General features: G+C 36.2%; 3 protein-coding genes across 4 annotated transcripts in view; 1 reads left to right on the forward strand and 2 right to left on the reverse strand.

The window, feature by feature from the left end:
- acap2b (ArfGAP with coiled-coil, ankyrin repeat and PH domains 2b) overlaps positions 1 to 419 on the reverse strand; it is a 39,070-nt gene extending 38,651 nt beyond the window's left edge. Inside the window, 1 exon segment of the mRNA NM_001102639.1 lies at positions 119 to 419. Coding sequence (NP_001096109.1) covers positions 119 to 171 — 53 coding nt within the window. The 5' untranslated portion in view covers positions 172 to 419.
- psmd1 (proteasome 26S subunit, non-ATPase 1) overlaps positions 1 to 17,841 on the forward strand; it is a 198,210-nt gene that overhangs the window by 165,584 nt on the left and 14,785 nt on the right. The window lies entirely within an intron of this gene.
- The window catches only part of ppp1r2 (protein phosphatase 1, regulatory (inhibitor) subunit 2), a 30,183-nt gene continuing 20,538 nt past the window's right edge, over positions 8,197 to 17,841 (reverse strand). The window contains 3 exon segments of the mRNA NM_205668.1: positions 8,197 to 8,919; positions 13,913 to 14,086; positions 15,401 to 15,504. Coding sequence (NP_991231.1) covers positions 8,900 to 8,919; positions 13,913 to 14,086; positions 15,401 to 15,504 — 298 coding nt within the window. The 3' untranslated portion in view covers positions 8,197 to 8,899.

Genomic DNA, 17,841 nt, shown 5'->3' on the forward strand with positions numbered 1-17,841 from the left:
TCGTGTTTGTTTATATTTTAATTCTGACTAAAAACAATGATCCGTTCTCAGTTTAACACTTACAATCAAACAAAACACATACATGTCAAATGAGTATGCGTTTAATAACAGTTCTCACCTAAATCTGGGCGAATCCTTCAGACATTCCTCGAAATCCACAGTGATCTTCATTTTTTCGCCTGATTAGGTTTATAAACACAGATTAAGAGCTAGCAGGCTAACATTAGCAGCAGTAAAAACACACACAAACAGCTCAAAGTTCAGCTCGAATCAGTCCTGAATCCCAAATAAACTCCACATATGAGCGATGAAGTCGGGGTGTGTTTGTGTCAGATCGCCCGCGAAATGTGATTAAAAGCTGTATTTCCTCCAGCATTAGCGAGTTGAGGAGTGAGTGTGTGAGACTCAAGACGGGCAGTGTCTCAAAAGCCGAGTGCGCTCACTATCTGGACTGCATCACTGGCCAAAAGTTTCGTCCTGAAGGAAAAGGAATGTGATGTTTGAGCAGAACGCAAACTGTCGTGCTGGGACTTCATATGGTGGGCGGGGCTTGTCAACCGATTTTAACTTTTCACGTCATCGGATTCGCTGACGCATGGAGGGCAGGACTTTTTATTGGATGAAGTCTAGAGGGGATACAGCTGCGGATATTCAAGTCAATATAGCATAATTAATATGACACAGTACAACAATAATTAATAATTTACAAATAATTAATATTTTAAAATTACTTTAGGTGTAGTGTTAGACACCAAAAATATTCAATGAGTAATTTAATAAATATGAATAATATGATTACTGTTTACATGATCGGGGTCGACGTTCATTCATTCATTCATTTTCCTTTCGGCTTAGTCCCTCTATTATTATCAGGGGTCGCCACAGGGGGATGAACCACCAACTTTTCCAGCATATGTTTTACGCAGCGGACGCCCTTCCGGCTACAACCCATCGCTGGGTGGGAAACACCCATTCATACTCGGGTAGACACTAATGAACTACAATTATAATTTAATAAATAATAGGAATAATTCTCTGTGTAATGACTGGTTTTATATTACTAGGAGGGTGGGTTTAGGGTTGGGGTAGACATTAATACAATACAGTTAAGGATACTTACTAAATAATATAAATAACTTGCGTTAACTTTTCAACCACAGCTGTATCCCTTCTAGAAACAATTGCTACAGTGAAAAAAATTATTCAAAGATGATTCCTTGGATTTACTCAATTTTTTTACGTTAAGAGGTTGTAAACAATTCATTTGTGTTGGATTTAAACAAAAAAAATAAGTTGAACATTATTAAACTTAATTTGTTTGTTTAAATTCAACACAAATAAATTGTTTGCAACAGTTCTGCGTGCAACACTTTTTTCAGTGTTTTTTCTTATAAGAAAGTCTGAATTATAACAGCGTCACTTTTTTGCCTATTTCATTAATATAAACACTGATCTATAATTGAGTGCTTTATTAATAGGTTAGTGATTATGACTGATTTGTAGTCTATTGATCATTTATTTATGTATAGTTGAAGTCAAAATTATTCGCCCCCCTTTCAATTTTTTTTTCTGTTTTTAATTATTTCCCAAATGATGTTGAACAGAGCAAGGGAATTTTCACAGTATGTCTGATAATATTTTTTCTTCTGGAGAAAGTCTTATTTGCTTTATTTAGGCTAGAATAAAATCAGTTTTTAATTTTTTAAACATCATTTTAAGGTCAATATTATTAGCCCCTTTAAGCTATATATTTTCCTGATAAACTACAGAACAAACCATCATTATACAATAACTTGCCTAATTACCCTAGTGAAGCCTTTAAATGTCACTTTAAGCTGTATAGAAGTGTCTTGAAGAATATTATTTACTGTCATCATGGCAAAGAGAAAATAAATCAGTTAATAGAGATGAGTTATTAAAGCTAAATGATTATAAATGTTGAAGAAATCTGCTCTCTGTTAAACAGAAATTGGGGAAAAAATTAAACAGGGGGGCGAATAATTCTGACTGTTGTTGCGTTAGCCTATTCAGTTTGTATATTACTCTCAGTAATGTTATTGAATAATATGCGATCATAATAAATCAGTTTATATGATTTATTTACGTGTTTGTGGAGAAATATTCTGTCTTTTAGTAGGCAGAGATAAGTTTTTATATTTGCATTTAATAGATATACTTTTATAGATATGTTTAAGTTTTTTTTTACCAAACAAGTGCAATTAGATTTTCACCGTGAGCCATGAATAAAAGGTTAAACATTTATTATTATTTGTTTTTATCCCAAAATCATTCTGATGGTTTTATACAAACCTCTGTGCAGATTATTCAGTTTTTGTATTAATTTCAGTATGCTATTAAATATTATGCGTTATTTATAAGTGGTTTATTTATTGATTTCTCTACAATAGAGTTTGTGAAGTAATAGGATAGGATTAGATTATTAGCATCTCCCTTTAAAACAAACAAATTTGTTATTTTTTTTTCTTTTTGAATGGATATCTTCCCAAAAAATTAAAATTGTCATCATTTACTCAACCTTTACTTGTTCCAAGCCGGTTTGTCTTTTTTCCTTCTGTGGAAAACAAAAGAAGATATTTTGAAGAAAGCTGGAAACCGGTAACTATTGACTTACATTGACATAGTATTTGTTTTTCTTTCTGTGCAAGTTAATTACAGGTAGACTAGCTAATGTAAAATTAAAATAAAATAATAATAATAATTATTATTATTATAATAATGAATTAAGGAAACATGGACTTTCGCCGTTTCTTTGCCTACATTCATTTAAAATTTGGGTCGGGTGTAATAGTACACTACCTTTTTTAGGACTACACCACAGCTCCCAGCCCTATATATGCTGTCTTTTAAACATCTAAATGTTAAATGCTCGATTTTTAAAAAAATAATTTGGAATTAATTGTTCATTTCTAATTCTTTTACAAATGAATCGGTTCTGAACTTTAAAAATCGACTCTCAGCGCCTCAGAACTGAGGATTCGAATCTTTTTTGAATCGACTCCCCAGCCCAACACATACAGCCGAGATGTAAACGTTACCGGTTCTCTTAGCATCCTATTTTTTAACAATAATTCGAGACTAATTGCTACGTTTTTATTTCATAACAGATGATTAAACATAAAATGAGTCGACAAACGTGTTCTTTAAGACAAAACCATCCTAAAATGTGAAGCAGACTGATAGTTGATCCGTCAAGCGCCCTCTGGAGGAAAACGTAAGCTTCAGGAAACGGTAGCGCTGATTTGAGACGCGACCAAGTGTTTAATTATCCTCCCTCCCTAAAAATGACTCACCGCACTGACGGTGCACAACATTTCTGTGCGGAATCAAGGATTAAGTCAGATTAGCTCCCTGCCAGTCGAGAAATTTACTGAGAGAATTATTGCGTTTGACTTCATTGAACTACCAAATACCTCCAGGATCCACACCTGAGGAAATGGTTCAGTCCAAAAACGTGTTTAAAACAAAACAAACATATCATCTCACCTTTAAGCATTTTTTAGGTACATCGATTACCTAAATATATGTATTTTTTTTACATTTGTCTTGTATTACACCGATGAACTCTTACTATCTTTAGAGATTTTAGTGTATTGATCAAGTCTGAGTTGTTTGCTTATGTTCATTATTGTTTATTTGTGAAATGCTGCCATCTAGTGGTTGATTTCCGGCTGAGTAGACGTGCGTTTTCCCAAAATAATGTAAGACTATCATTAACATTAACAGTTACTGATTTCCAGCTTTTTGCTTGGGCTAAATCATCAGCTTAAGACTTTAATTTCCTCCAAACATAATAATAATAGTAATAAATAAAAATAATTAACTTGGATACTCTTAATAAAATCAGTGTCTAATTTCTTTAGTTTCAGCCAAAATATCAGTGTTCAATTGAGTTAATTCGTGAAGTCAGATGACTCAGCTTTTTTATAAATAAAATAAATCAAGTTGTTTAAAAAATTAGCAATAAACAGGATTAATGAACATTAATACAAATTAAGATATCAGTATATGCAAATGAATTATTCAAATATTGCGATATTGGAAGCTATCATGAGACATCTTACATTATTAAAGTTTTCTCTGGATTCACTGAATTTTATTGAGTAAAATGTTAATTGTGACCAGTATTTTGGGTCTGTCTGAAATTGAGCTTTATAAATGACCTGAAAGCTGAATAAACAATTGGGATATTGACTGATCATTTATATTCAATTATCATATGTACGCTAAAATAGGACAGTATTTGGCAGAAATAGAAATAAATGAAAATATGGAATCTTGAGGGTTCAAACTAATGAAATTAGTCAGAAAATCGGATTTAAAGTTGAACAAATGAAGATCTTAGCAATGCAGATTCCTAATCACAGATGGAGTTGTGACATTTTTACACTGGAACATCGACTAGATGTGTTCATGGAGCTTCATTTCTGGCATGAAGAAAAATCAACGGCTTTGAATAATCAATGTTGGGTGGAGTGACCTTTCATTTCAACCTAACAAAATCATTTAAATCTCAGCGAACGCCAATATTTCTGACCAATTGTCACTTTCTGGAAAGAAAATAAAGTAAATTATCTGTCTGTCTATCTATCATTCCATCCAATCAATCAATCAATCAATCAATTTATCTAGCTATCTATCTATCTATCTATCTATCTATCTATCTATCTATCTATCTATCTATCCATCCATCCACCCACCAATCTATCTATCCTTTGCTTTATCGTTTTACCTTTCTACCCATCCATTGTTCATCTATCGTTCTATCTATCTATCCATCTATCTATCTATCTATCTATCTATCTATCTATCTATCTATCTATCTATCTATCTATCTATCTATCTATCTATCTATCTATCTATCTATCTATCTATCTATCTATCTATCCTTTGCTTTATCGTTTTACCTTTCTACCTCTACCCATCCATCGTTCACCTATCTATCTATCTATCTATCCATCCATCCATCCATCCATCCATCCATCCATCCATCCATCCATCCATCCATCCATCCATCCATCCATCCATCTATCTATCTATCCATCCATCCATCCATCCATCCATCCACCAATCTATCTATCCTTTGCTTTATCGTTTTACCTTTCTACCCATCCTTCGTTCATCTATCTATCTATCTATCTATCTATCTATCTATTTATCTATCTATCTATCTATCTATCTATCTATCTATCTATCTATCTATCTATCTATCTATCTATCTATCCATCCATCCATCCATCCATCCATCCATCCATCCATCCATCCATCCATCCATCCATCCATCCATCCATCCATCTATCTATCTATCTATCTATCTATCTATCTATCTATCTATCTATCTATCTATCTATCTATCTATCTATCTATCTATCTATCCATCCTTTGCTTTATCGTTCTACCTGTCTACCCATCCATCGTTCTATCTATCCATCCATCCATCCCCAGATTAAAATTAGACAATCTAAATTATTGAGATTAAAATGATATTGATGTGTGAAGTTAAAACTTTGGTTTTAAGTCGTCTAATAAACGCTACAGACATTACTACAGAATATGCATAACACTGAACAGACCTTTAATAAGAGTGCATCTTTTACATTGATTGCATTTTGATGACTGTGCTGGCAGCTTACTGTCGTGATTTTAGAAACTGTTGTAACACACAGTAGCTTTCACCACTTAAAAACAATCCCAAAGAGCAAACTCATACCAACATTTTAATGACTGACAAATATGCACATCTTCAGAAGGAGAACATGCACATCTATTCAGCATAAGAAAAGAAAAAAAATAACGTCTCGCAGAGGAATTAAATAGAAATGGTAAAAAAAAAACACAAAGAAAACAAATGAGAAAGTTGAACATAATCCTAAAAGTCAAAGTTCTTGAAGCGTTTGAGCATGTAGAAATGCAGGATCAATACTGGATAATTGAGTTCATCATATGAAGCCAGAGGTGTGTGTGTAGTGACTGATGGGACTTTACGTTATAAATAGACGACCAATGAAGAAGTGTGTGTGTGTGTGTGTGTGTGTTTTATATATTCAGCGTGTCCAGCACTGGGTTTGCAGGATTTGATCACATTTCTTGCATCCTTCAGTCGAAGGCAAATAGGAAAATAACTGAACACAGTCGTAATGATGGAAACCAATCATAAAACTATGATTGTGCTTATTATAGGTTTAAATACCACAGTCCCTCAAAAAAGACAGAAAAAAGAAAAATAAAGGCAGATATGCTGTTGAGTAAATGCACTGTTCCTATAAAGCAATGCAGTACCGGTATTTGGGAAAATTTGATAAAACCTGTCAAGAATACATTAATTTTATTATTTTTTATTAATTTTATTTAATAAAATGTAAATACACACACACACACACACATATATATATATATACAGTTGAAGTCAGAATTATTCGCCCCCCTGTTTATTTTCCCCCCAATTTCTGTGTAACGGAGAGCAGATTTCTTCAGCACATTACTGCACATAATAGTGTTAATAACTCATCTCTAATAACTGATTTATTTTCTCTTTGTCAAGATGACAGTAAATAATATTAGACTAGATATTCTTCAAGACACTTCTATACAGCTTAAAGTGACATTTATAGGCTTCACTAGGTTAATTAGGGTAATTAGGCAAGTTATTGTGTAATGATGGTTTGTTCTGGAGACTAGTAAGAAAATATAGCTTAAAGGAGCTAATAATATTGACCTTAAAATGGTGTTTAAAAAATTAAAAACTGCTTTTATTCTAGCCGAAATAAAACAAATAAGACTTTCTCCAGAAGAACAATTTAGGAAATATTTAACAAAAAAAAAAAAAATTAAAAGGGGGCGAATAATCCTGACTTCAACTGTATACGTGTGTGTGCATGTGTGATTTGATCATGTAAATGAAGCACAAATCATAAATTAAGAAATGTTTAGATAATATTTTGTATTTTATAATACTAATATAATATTTTAGATTTATGTCTATATTATAATATTTATATATCTTAAATCAGGAGTTTTTCTATTTTAAACATTGTACATTAATATTAAGCAAAATATTTTTAACATTTAGGTAACAAAATTCTTGTAGGCTGTCTAAGTTTTAGGATATAACATATAATAATAACTGGACTTCTAGTTGATGATTTGGTATCAGAAGTGGCTTATATGAAAGGCGAAAGCCTCTAGATTACACTTATTTTACCAAAATAAAACATGATCATGTCTTGATGTTGACTGATTTGATGAGGGCAGTGCGGTCTGACTCTGCTCAGACTAAAGTCTCATCACTGAACAGAAATAATGTCCAGTATAGAATATAAAGTCCTGCTGCAGTGGAGACAGAATGAATATTGTGTCTGACTCCATCATGAGCTTGGAGGACTGCATCCATACATCTCTGACATGACTCAAACCACTGATTAATAAAGTCATCTGGAATGAAGAAGAAAGCCTTCAGCAGGATCCCAGAGCTCATCAAGAGTCTTTGTTCATCTTCAATGCCTCCTCCTTCATCAGCTCAATAATGTTCATGTCTGGTGACTGGGCTGGCCAATCCTGGAGCACTCTTTGCTTTCAGGAGCTTTGATGTGGAGGCTGAAGTATGTGAAGGAGCGCTATCCTGCTGGAGAATTGTCCCTCTCCTGTGGTTTGTAATGTAATGATCAGCACAAATGTCTTGACACCTCAGGCTGTTGCAGATCTCTCGCACGCCCCCATACTGAATGTAACCCCAAACCATGATTTCTCCTTGACCAAACTTGACTGATTTCTGTAAGAATCTTGAGTTCCAGTATGTCTTCTGCAGTGTTGGTGATGATTGGGATGCAGATCAACATAAGACACATCAGAGAAATGCACCTTCTGACACTTTCACACATGATCAACTAGAAGTCAAGGTATTAATAATTGATTTTCCAACTGAGATCAAGCACAAGACTTTTGTCAGGTAGTGTAAGTGCTAAAAACGGTTAATTCAAACCCTAATCTTAATGGTACTATAATAACATATCTCTGTTTAAAATATAAAATAATGTTAGCTTCTGCTGCCGAATATAACCCACGCAAGTTCCTGTCAGGTTTTGCAACACTGACCCATTTTGCCTTGTTTTAAGCACACTGTGCGAGTGATCATGAACGTACAGCAAAAAATAAACGCAAAAGGATCTGCTGGAGTAAACATATCAAAAAGATTTCTTATTTTATTTGGTACCACAGGATAATTATATTCCTCATTAAAAAAAAGAAAAAGAATTAAACAACCGCATTATAATGGCAAAAAAAGGCAATCAAAACAAGTTAACCAAGACAAAGAGCTTCAGAAAAGCTGCTGTAGTTTTGGGTTCAGTCTACCAGATCAGTAGTTTTATCACTAGTAGTGTAATAATCGCCCATTAATGGATACACAGGGGAGAAACGATTAGTGCCAATGCAGTTAAGCATGGTTTATAGAAGCCATGCATACAGTAGAGCTCATGTGTGCGGTTTAAGACCACACCAGTCCCCTTTTACCAGTGTAAAACCACCTGCTAGTACAATACTCGGGTCTGTAACGGGTCAGTATGAGCGGCGCCGGGGAAAACAGACAGCGTATGTGTATATGTGTGTGTGGATGGGCAGATGGGGAACAGCGGCGCTGGGGTCAAAGGTCAAGCACACTTCACAGTGGCCTGGCAGTTGTTTGCACGAGTCTCCAACGCTCTCGGGAGTCCAGGAGTCGCTCTTTTTTTCCTAGCGTGACAACAATAAACGTTTTGGCAAATAAGGGAGCTGGTTGATATGCGTGGCATTGGTGGAAACAGGGTGAACCGCTGACGACACACACTCTGCGCCTTCCAGAGGTTCATCAGAAAAGGCAGGAGCTGAAGGACTAATCTGGACATCTCTAGGAGTCCAACGAGTCCGCTGAAACAGACAGAGAGTTGGTTTAATTTAGCATACTAAAGTACAGATGAAATTAAAACATGCCATGTTGATTTAATTAGCTTAAATAGCTAGTTTTGTGATTGATCTGTGCATGTCATTAAGAAAATTTAATATTTGCCCCTAAAATCTTTCATTTAAATCTGAAAACTTCCTCTTTGTGTTGCATTAAATTGTCAGATTAGGTCTGCCTGAGGTATTGGGCGTGGCTAACATACTTAACCACGCCCCTCCAGCTGTCAGTTTTGACATCAAACAGAAATGGTGAGCAGGAGGAGTCTGTTAGGTTGTGATAACTCTCCTCGAACCCTTTTAAAACCTACATTTCCCAATGTTGTTTCACTCTATGGCTTCGCTACACTTGGAGAGCGTCACCTCACCTTCCTGCGTTTGTCGCAAATTACGTTAGGAGCCTGGCCGGACGCGCCATGGCCCGAATCAAATCGCAAGGATCAAACATACCATTGTTAATATTAGGAGGAAAATAAATATATTTATGTTTTTTTGGGGGTCAACACAACGCTTGGACATACGTGTCAACATTGGGATGAGAAAATAAAGGATCGGCCCGCCATAATAAGGGATCCCACCCCCTTAAAAAAATCCCCAAACTACTAAATATGTTCATTTGGAGCGGTTTCATAGTAAATAAACAGTTAAATGGTCAGCAATATGTTTTAAAATTGTTATTAACAAAATAATAAAATAAACAGTATACATTAGCAGCAAATACATTACCAAACAGTTCAGCTTATTAAAATTAATATCTATTATAATGAAATAGAATCAAGCTATCAAATCTCATCAGCCGTTTCTCCACTGTATAACTCACACATTCTGATTAAAAAGCAACAAATTAATCTCACTTATTTAGATTTTTTTTTTTTGATTAAATTAAATAAGAGGTGTCACTTTAAAAATGCACACATCTAACATTATAATGAAAGCATTCGACTGTTTTCCGAACTTTTTATGCTCATTTAAGACAAAATTAGTTGTGTTTGGAAAAAAATCCCACCAAGATCGACATCTTTATATGTTATTATTATTAATTATGCGTATATGTCTGTTTAAACACACACCCAAAACTCAGACTTTCACTCCGCTTCAAATCGCGTGTACAGAAACCGTTTGGGAATCAGCGTCTGTTTATCACCATGGTATCATCATGGTAGTCATGCACCATTATATGACTGTTTTGAGGATTGTATAGGAGGGGTGACGTCACCTGTAATGAAAAGGAAAGGGAATCCCACCGTTTTTTATATTTATGCATAAGTGATTTCATTCCTAAACAAAGCGAAAGCACAGAACAGACTCGCATTTAAGAGAAAGGGGGCGGCCCCTGGGGGTTCGGCGGTATGGGTTGCGTATAGGGAAGCTCGGCCCTTTAGAGAAAGACTGAAAATACTGGAGAAATACAGGAAAATATCTTTATGGGATGATAGCGGGATAGATCTGTAAAATATGGGAGAATCCGGGGATAAACGGGAGGGTTGACAGGTATGCATTTGAACAAAATTGAAGACCTTGTAAAAACATGACTAAGACTGTAATATGTTTTAAGGGCCCTAATCTTCTCATAATTGATTGATCAACTTTTAATGCTTTATAAGACACCACAGACACCATGTTTTGCATTTGTGAATTTAAAAGCATCTTTTTTATAACTCTGAATCTGCATCTAATTTCGGAGACTGCTACATTTTCAGCTGTATACATTAATGCAGCTTTTGAGACTGAAATAAATAGTGTTTTAAACCAACAGGCAACCCGGAGTGCTGAAATACAACTGAGTAAACTGGCAGTGGGCTGGTTATAGAGACCAAAACAAAGGCAGACGTTCTGGTGCAGAACGCACATCCTCAAAGGAGAATTGTTTTGCACTTAGCATGATTATTAAATATGCAGTGTTTCCTCTAAGAATTTTTCCAGCTGTGGCGGCAGGCCTTTTTTACTCAGATCTGACAACTACCCGTGGCGTTATTTCAATGACAAATGTCGTGAGCGCAGTATTACAATTCGAGATGGCATTCATGTAATACCATACGAGCATGCAAATCTCCTCTACTCATGCACAAAACTTCTTGCACGTCCCCTCAAATATACGCTGCTCAAGCGCAGATCTTGTGCGCTCTCAAATAAACGCTGCTGAAGTGCGATTTACTGCGTTTATGTAACAATTATTTCTCCAACATTTATTAGATATGCTAGGAATATTTGTGAATGTTTCTAATAGACCTACAGAGCGGTATTAATGCATCCTGAAGCGAAGTGAATCGGTTTTACGTCGTGTTTGCTGGCCTCACGCATCAGTCAGTCAGCTAGTCGGCACGCAACCCTAAAGGATTAAACAAACAGCGCACAGCACTACTACTACTGTTACATAAAAGTTCGCTCTGTAATAATTGACTTACCTTTTAACACGCTTTGGTGCGATTATAACTCGCTATTAAAAAAAAAAAAAAAAACACAAAAATGTTTTGAATAAGAAGCTGTCAGCCATGGCGGGATTAATTCTGGCGTGGCGCCCCGCCCTGGAAGAATGAATGTAGCGGAAACCATGATATCTGCAAACATTATGATATTTCTAAGATTTAGAAAAGTCAAAAAACGTCCACACAGCACTTTTAAAGTTAAAGTATTTTTTATATGTCAATCTTTAGAGAGTTAAACGGGGTTAATATGTAAAGTTCTGTTTTTTTCAAATCAAAAACTCCTCAGCAATAGTGGTGCTTGACTTACTCCTAGCTCTGCTAACAACCTACGTTTCTGCTCTTTTGTTTGTTTTTTTTAAGTCTTTTGTCCTAAATTGATCTTGGGTGAGCATCTGGAAATCCTTCCAGAATCTCAGGAGGCTCTGAGTGGTCAACAGACCATGACTGAAGATCCTCATTTCAACAAAAAAAAGTGGGAAACTCTTCCCCACACATCAGCCAGCTGAGGCGTGTTGGTTCTGCCTGGGCATGTGAAAGCTCGGCTTTACACCAAAAAACACCACATTTACCATTGATTGGATGTTTATATTTCAAGTAACCATCCACAAACATGTAACTGAAGGAACATTCCAATTTATTTAGGAACTTTTACAGCTCCTCTAGAGTAAAACAGTTGAGTTTTTACCATTTTTTAAGTCATTCAGCCAACCTTTAGGTCTGGTGGGAGCGATGTTAGCTTAACATAAATCACTGAATCAGTTTAGACCATTAGCATCTTGCTAAAAAAATAATAAGAAGTTTTAATAATTTTCCCATTTCAATTCAATTAATCTTTATTTCTATATCGCTTTTATACTGCATCTTTTTTGTTTTTTAATTTTCCTATTTAAAGCTTGACTGTTCTGTAGTTACATAGGCAATAAAGTTCCTTGATTATTATGCCAAAATCATAGCATAGTTTAGGGGTCACCAATCTCGTTCCTGGAGGTCCGGTGCCCTGCAGGGTTTAGCTCCAACTTGCCTCAACACTCCTGCCTGAGTGTTTCAAGTATACCTAGCAAGAGCTTGATTAGCTTGTTCAGGTGTGTTTGATTAGGGTTGGAGGTAAAATCTGAAGGACGCCGGAGCTCCAGGAACAAGTCTGGTGATCTCTAGTATAGTTGCTAGCAATATCAGCCTTGAAAATTGCAACTTTTAATTGTATGTTAGTCTTAGGCACTGTTTACACTAACATGTTTTAGTCTTAAAACGGCGTCCGAGTCCACACTAGTGTTTCACCCAGCGTTTCTGAACAAATCTCCGTCCACACTACATCGCTGAAAACGCACATCACCTGACCAAACACGTACACACACACTAACATGCGATGCAGCGTATGTGGATATCTAAACTCTTGGCAGTCGGAGAGCTATGCACGTCAGTCTGTTCATCAAGGACCAACCGCTGGATATAATCTCACTATATTTGTTAAACGTGATATTTAATTCATCTTGTTGTCTTTATCTAATATTCCCCGACTTTGGTCTTTTGAATATATTACATGTTCTCAGGTAACGTGTTTTGGCTGAAACAAACCTGTGATATAAACTTATTGTACATTATACTTTTATAATGCCCATTATTGAGTATTAAAACTGATATTCAGCAAAAGAGAGGGAATGTTTCATATTTTTTAATGAAAATGAAAGAAGGCAGTGATGTTATAGGCTCCGTTTTGTTATAAATATGCACACAGTAAAGATGACGCTCATATAAATATGCAGCTACACGACGCCTCAACATTTCTGCTGTATATTAAATTACTAATATCAAAAATAAATAGGCAGTTCCTTATATCATGTGTTCATTTATTGTTAAGAAAGTGAAACAGCATAGTAAAGGTGATGTGAATGAGGTTATAAAGTACACTGCTTCTTTGAAGATTTACCTGACATGTCCTCTGGCGTTTGTTTTCTCCTTGTAAGTTCAGACAAATGGAAGATGCAAGACTGAACTGTGTGTAGGCTACTTAATATTGAGGAAAAGACCCCATCAGATAGGCAAATGTCTGTAGTCCCGCCTCTGTTTTCAGATAACTACATTTTCCCCCATATAGAGTAGCACGGGGCAGCAGCGTTGTCTAACTAATGCGGCCTCTTCAGCATTTTCAAAAAGCTCAGTTTTCGGCTCTTGAAAACTCCGGTGTAGTGTGGCCGGAAGTTCTAACTGTAGCAAAACGTATGCGTTTTAAATCTAAAACGTATTAGGTGTAAACGGGGCCTTAGTACATAATGTAAATACAAAAAGCTCAAGCTTTATATAGGGAAATGATCAAACAAATTGAAATTTTGACTAGATGCTAATGGTCTAATCCGATTCAATAATTTATGCTAAGCTAAGCTAAAAGTGCTCAGTCAGTCCCAAAATTGGATAAATAAATTCAAAAATAGTAAAACTTAACAAGAGCTATAAAATGAGTGCCAAAAAAAAAGGTTCCTTTAAAACATAAATGGGTTACACCAAGGCACTGTAATAAATCAGACATCATTTGGATGTACCATCTTGCGGGGGGTCGACGGTGATGTCCTCAGTCTCTGTGTCATCCTTCATCTCTTCATCTTCATCCTCATCCTCCTCCTCCAGCTCGTTGGCGATCAGCTGCCGGGCCAGTTTAATGTTCATACCTTCATTATAATGCATCTTCCTCATCATCTGGAACTGCTTTTTTCTTGCTGAGGAAAAGACGAACACACACAGCTCTAAACCCACCAGTCCAGACCAAGAGAAAGACTAACTTCTGATCTTACTGGTTGTTGCTAGAAGGGATACAGTTGTGGCCGGAAGTTAACAAGAATTGTTTATATTATTTATTAAATTATCTATTAATTGCAATTTATTAACGTCTACCCCAACCCTCACAGTAATGTAAACATAGTAATTAGACTGAATATCATTTATATTATTCATTAATTTACCCATTAAATTGTATTTTATTAACATGTACCCTAACCCAACCCTCATGGTAATGTAAAAACAGTAATTATACCCAGTATTATTTAAGATTTAACCCATTATATTGTATGTTATTAATATCTACCTTACCCCAACCTTCATGGTCATGCAAAAACAGTAATGATACCCAGTATTATTAATTAATTTACCGATTATATTTTATTTTATTAATATCTACCCCACCTCAAACCTCACATTAATGTAAAAACAGTAATTATACCCAGTATTATTCATTAATTTACCCAATATATTGCATTTTACTAATAGTTACCCTGTCCTAACCCTCATGGTAATGTTAAAACAGTAATTATACCCAGTATTATTTAAGATTTAACCCATTATATTGGATTTTATTAATATCTACCCTACCCCAACCCTCTTGGTAAGGTAATAACAGTAATTATACCCAGTATTATTCATAAATTTACCCATTATATTGTATTTTATTAATATCTAACCCACCCCAAACCTCACAGTAATGTAAAAACAGTAATTATACCCAGTATTATTCATATTAATAATGAAAATACCTAGCCCTAAACCTACCCTTTACATTAATATAAAAATAAGCATTATTGTTGTACATTTTCACAAAACTGATGCTATATAGATGTGAGCATCTTTCTAGACCAGGGGTGGGCAAACTTGATCCTGGAGGGCCGGTGTCCTGCACAGTTTAGCTCCAACTTTAATCAAACACACCTGCTTAGAGATTTCTAGTCATCATGAAGACACTAATTACCATGTTCAGGTCTGTGCAGGACTATGCAGGACACCGGCCCTACAGGATCAAGTTTGCCCACCCTTGTTCTACACAATACCATGCAAGTGAAATGTAGCATTTATTATTCTAAAAGGGAGAATATTAGGTAAATATTATTTACTGTCATCATGGCAAATATGAAATAAATCCGTTATTAGAAATGAGTTATTAAAACTATCATGAAATAGAAATTAGAGAAAGAAATATACAGGAAGGCTTAGAATTCTGACTTCAACTGTGTGTGTGTGTGTGTGTGTGTCCGTGTGTCCACCTTGTTCCTCTGGACTGAGCTCTTCTTCTTCTTCTTCACTGCTCTCCTCTTCTGGCTCCTGCATGAAGCGAGACTCCGCTCCCTCTGCCGCCGCTGCTGCCAGCCTGAGCAAAACAACATCCACAGTGGCTAGTCAACAGCTATATATACCTGACATTTGAAAGATTTAAAGGTGACCTATTATGCCCCTTTATACAAGATGTAATACAAGTACTATGTAATACAGTGAGTGCTTGTGTGTGAAGTTTCAGCTCACAATAATGTCAAAATAACAAAAATAATGTTTAAGTCTCTGAAACTGACCCCTTTAAGGTTTTGTTCTAGAGATCTGCGTGGAACTAAATTTTCAATCCCACTCCCACCAGGTTTTAGTCCGAACCCGACTGCTCCAGCCTATATTCAGCATTTGTTGTCCTGCAGCCTGACCCACCCCGTTTTCTACCCGCCGCGCCTGTTCCCACTAACCCAATAACTGAGCGTCCCCGCTACCGCGCTTTATTTGGAAATGTATTCCCGCGCTGCAAGAACTCTGGTCGGGTCCCACTGCAGCACCGCGGGAATACAGACCTCTACTTTAATCTTGATTGTGGCGGTAACTGTCCGTTTAAATTCAAATGAGTTCTTTTTCTGAAGAGGGCGGAGCTACAAATGCCTGTGTGTCAGCATAGTGGCAGATTGAAAACACACTAGGAATATTTCTGAATGTCTCCAACAGACCTACAGAGTGGCAATAATGCGTCCTGAAGTGAAATGAACCGGCTATAAACTCCAGCAAGATAGAGGCTGCGTTCGAATCCGCATACTTCCATACTATATAGTACGCTAAAATCAGTATGCAAGCCGAGTAGTGTTTCCGAATACATAGAATACGAAAATCAGTATGCGAGAAGTACACGGATGACTTGCTACTTCTGGTGAGATTCTGGAGTGCGCATCCCATGCACGCTGTGCTATCCCATGATGCCCCGAGAGCGAATGCATGAATGGGAGTGAAGCGACGCAATTGACGCAGGTAGGTCACGTGACCATGACAAAATGGCGAGTTTAGTACATCCGAATTCATACTTTTCACGTTCATACTGTATAGAATGCAGTTTTCTAATGGCTGAGTAGTACGTTTAAATTAAAATGCAGTACCTACTGAGTAGTAGGCGGTTTCGGACGCAGCCATTGTATGCAGAACCACAGACCTTTATCTACAAAGTATAATCAGTCAAGCATGTAACCTCAAAGGTTTAAGGAAATAAAGCACATCACTATTACAGTCACAGAAAAGTTTGCGCTGCTAAAATTCACTTACCTTTTAATATGTTTTGGTGCGATAAACACCCGCTATTAAAAACAACAGCAATGACAGAATGTTTTGATTGAGAAGCTGTAATGTAGCCATGGAGGGATGAATTTTGGTGTGGCGCTCCGCCATGGAAGAATGAATGTATCGGAAACCATGTTTGGTCAATAAAAAAACAAAGAAAAGCATCTCTCAGGAGTAATCAGACACACACACACACACACACACTGATCGCTGGGTAGAGGAGCAGAAAATAAAGGAGCCTGAGGGAAACCCAAGATAGAGTGGTGAAAGAAAGACACACGAGGAGGACAATAATGACAAAAGAGAGGGAAATAAGGCTGAGCGGTTGAGTTTCTAGCTCTTCCTGGACGCTAACATCAGCTCAAGATACAGTTAGCAGCCTGCGGCGGACAAACCACTCACTCGCATCCATCTCCCGGCATCCATACAGCTAAAAGAACCAAATCCTGCATTAAAACCCACTGCTTCATTCATTCAGAGACCGACTTTCTCTCAGGGGAGAAGCTCTATAATCAGGAGAGATTTCCTGCTCAGTGAATGTTTTTAATTTCTATTTTATTGAGCAGTAGAGGGAAGAAAGAGTTCGCCTAAAAATGAAACTCAATCAATGCATTAGGCTTTGTGTGCAGAAGCTCGACTGATTTGAGAGTAAATGCAAACATGTAAACATCGATCTGCTATATTCTGCTGATTAAACACACTTGTTTTAATATAGGGCTGCCCCCGACTAAAGATATTCCTAGTCGACTAACACTTCTGCATTTTAGCGATTAATCAAATAATCGTTCATTTATGATATTAATATAATAAATTGCGTATATACTAGGAATATAGTCCAAGTTGAAGTTTAACACCTCCACATGACAGAAAATGCTAAAGCATGATATTAGCGCATTCAAAACGAAAATTAAGCGCTTAAAATGGAATAGTAAAGCGTTTAAAGTATACAGTGCTTACACACAAAAATCAGTGGCCGGAACGTTATAGGATAATTATGACATAAAAACAGCAATCAGACTGCCTGTGCATTTTAATAATTTATTATCAAAAATACAAACTGTAACAGTTACATGTCAAACAAATACAAAACAAACAAAAAAAAACATTTTTTAATAAACTAATAAAC

This window comes from Danio rerio, chromosome 22 (genome assembly GCF_049306965.1).
Source record: "Danio rerio strain Tuebingen ecotype United States chromosome 22, GRCz12tu, whole genome shotgun sequence".
In the NCBI taxonomy this organism is placed as follows: domain Eukaryota; kingdom Metazoa; phylum Chordata; class Actinopteri; order Cypriniformes; family Danionidae; genus Danio; species Danio rerio.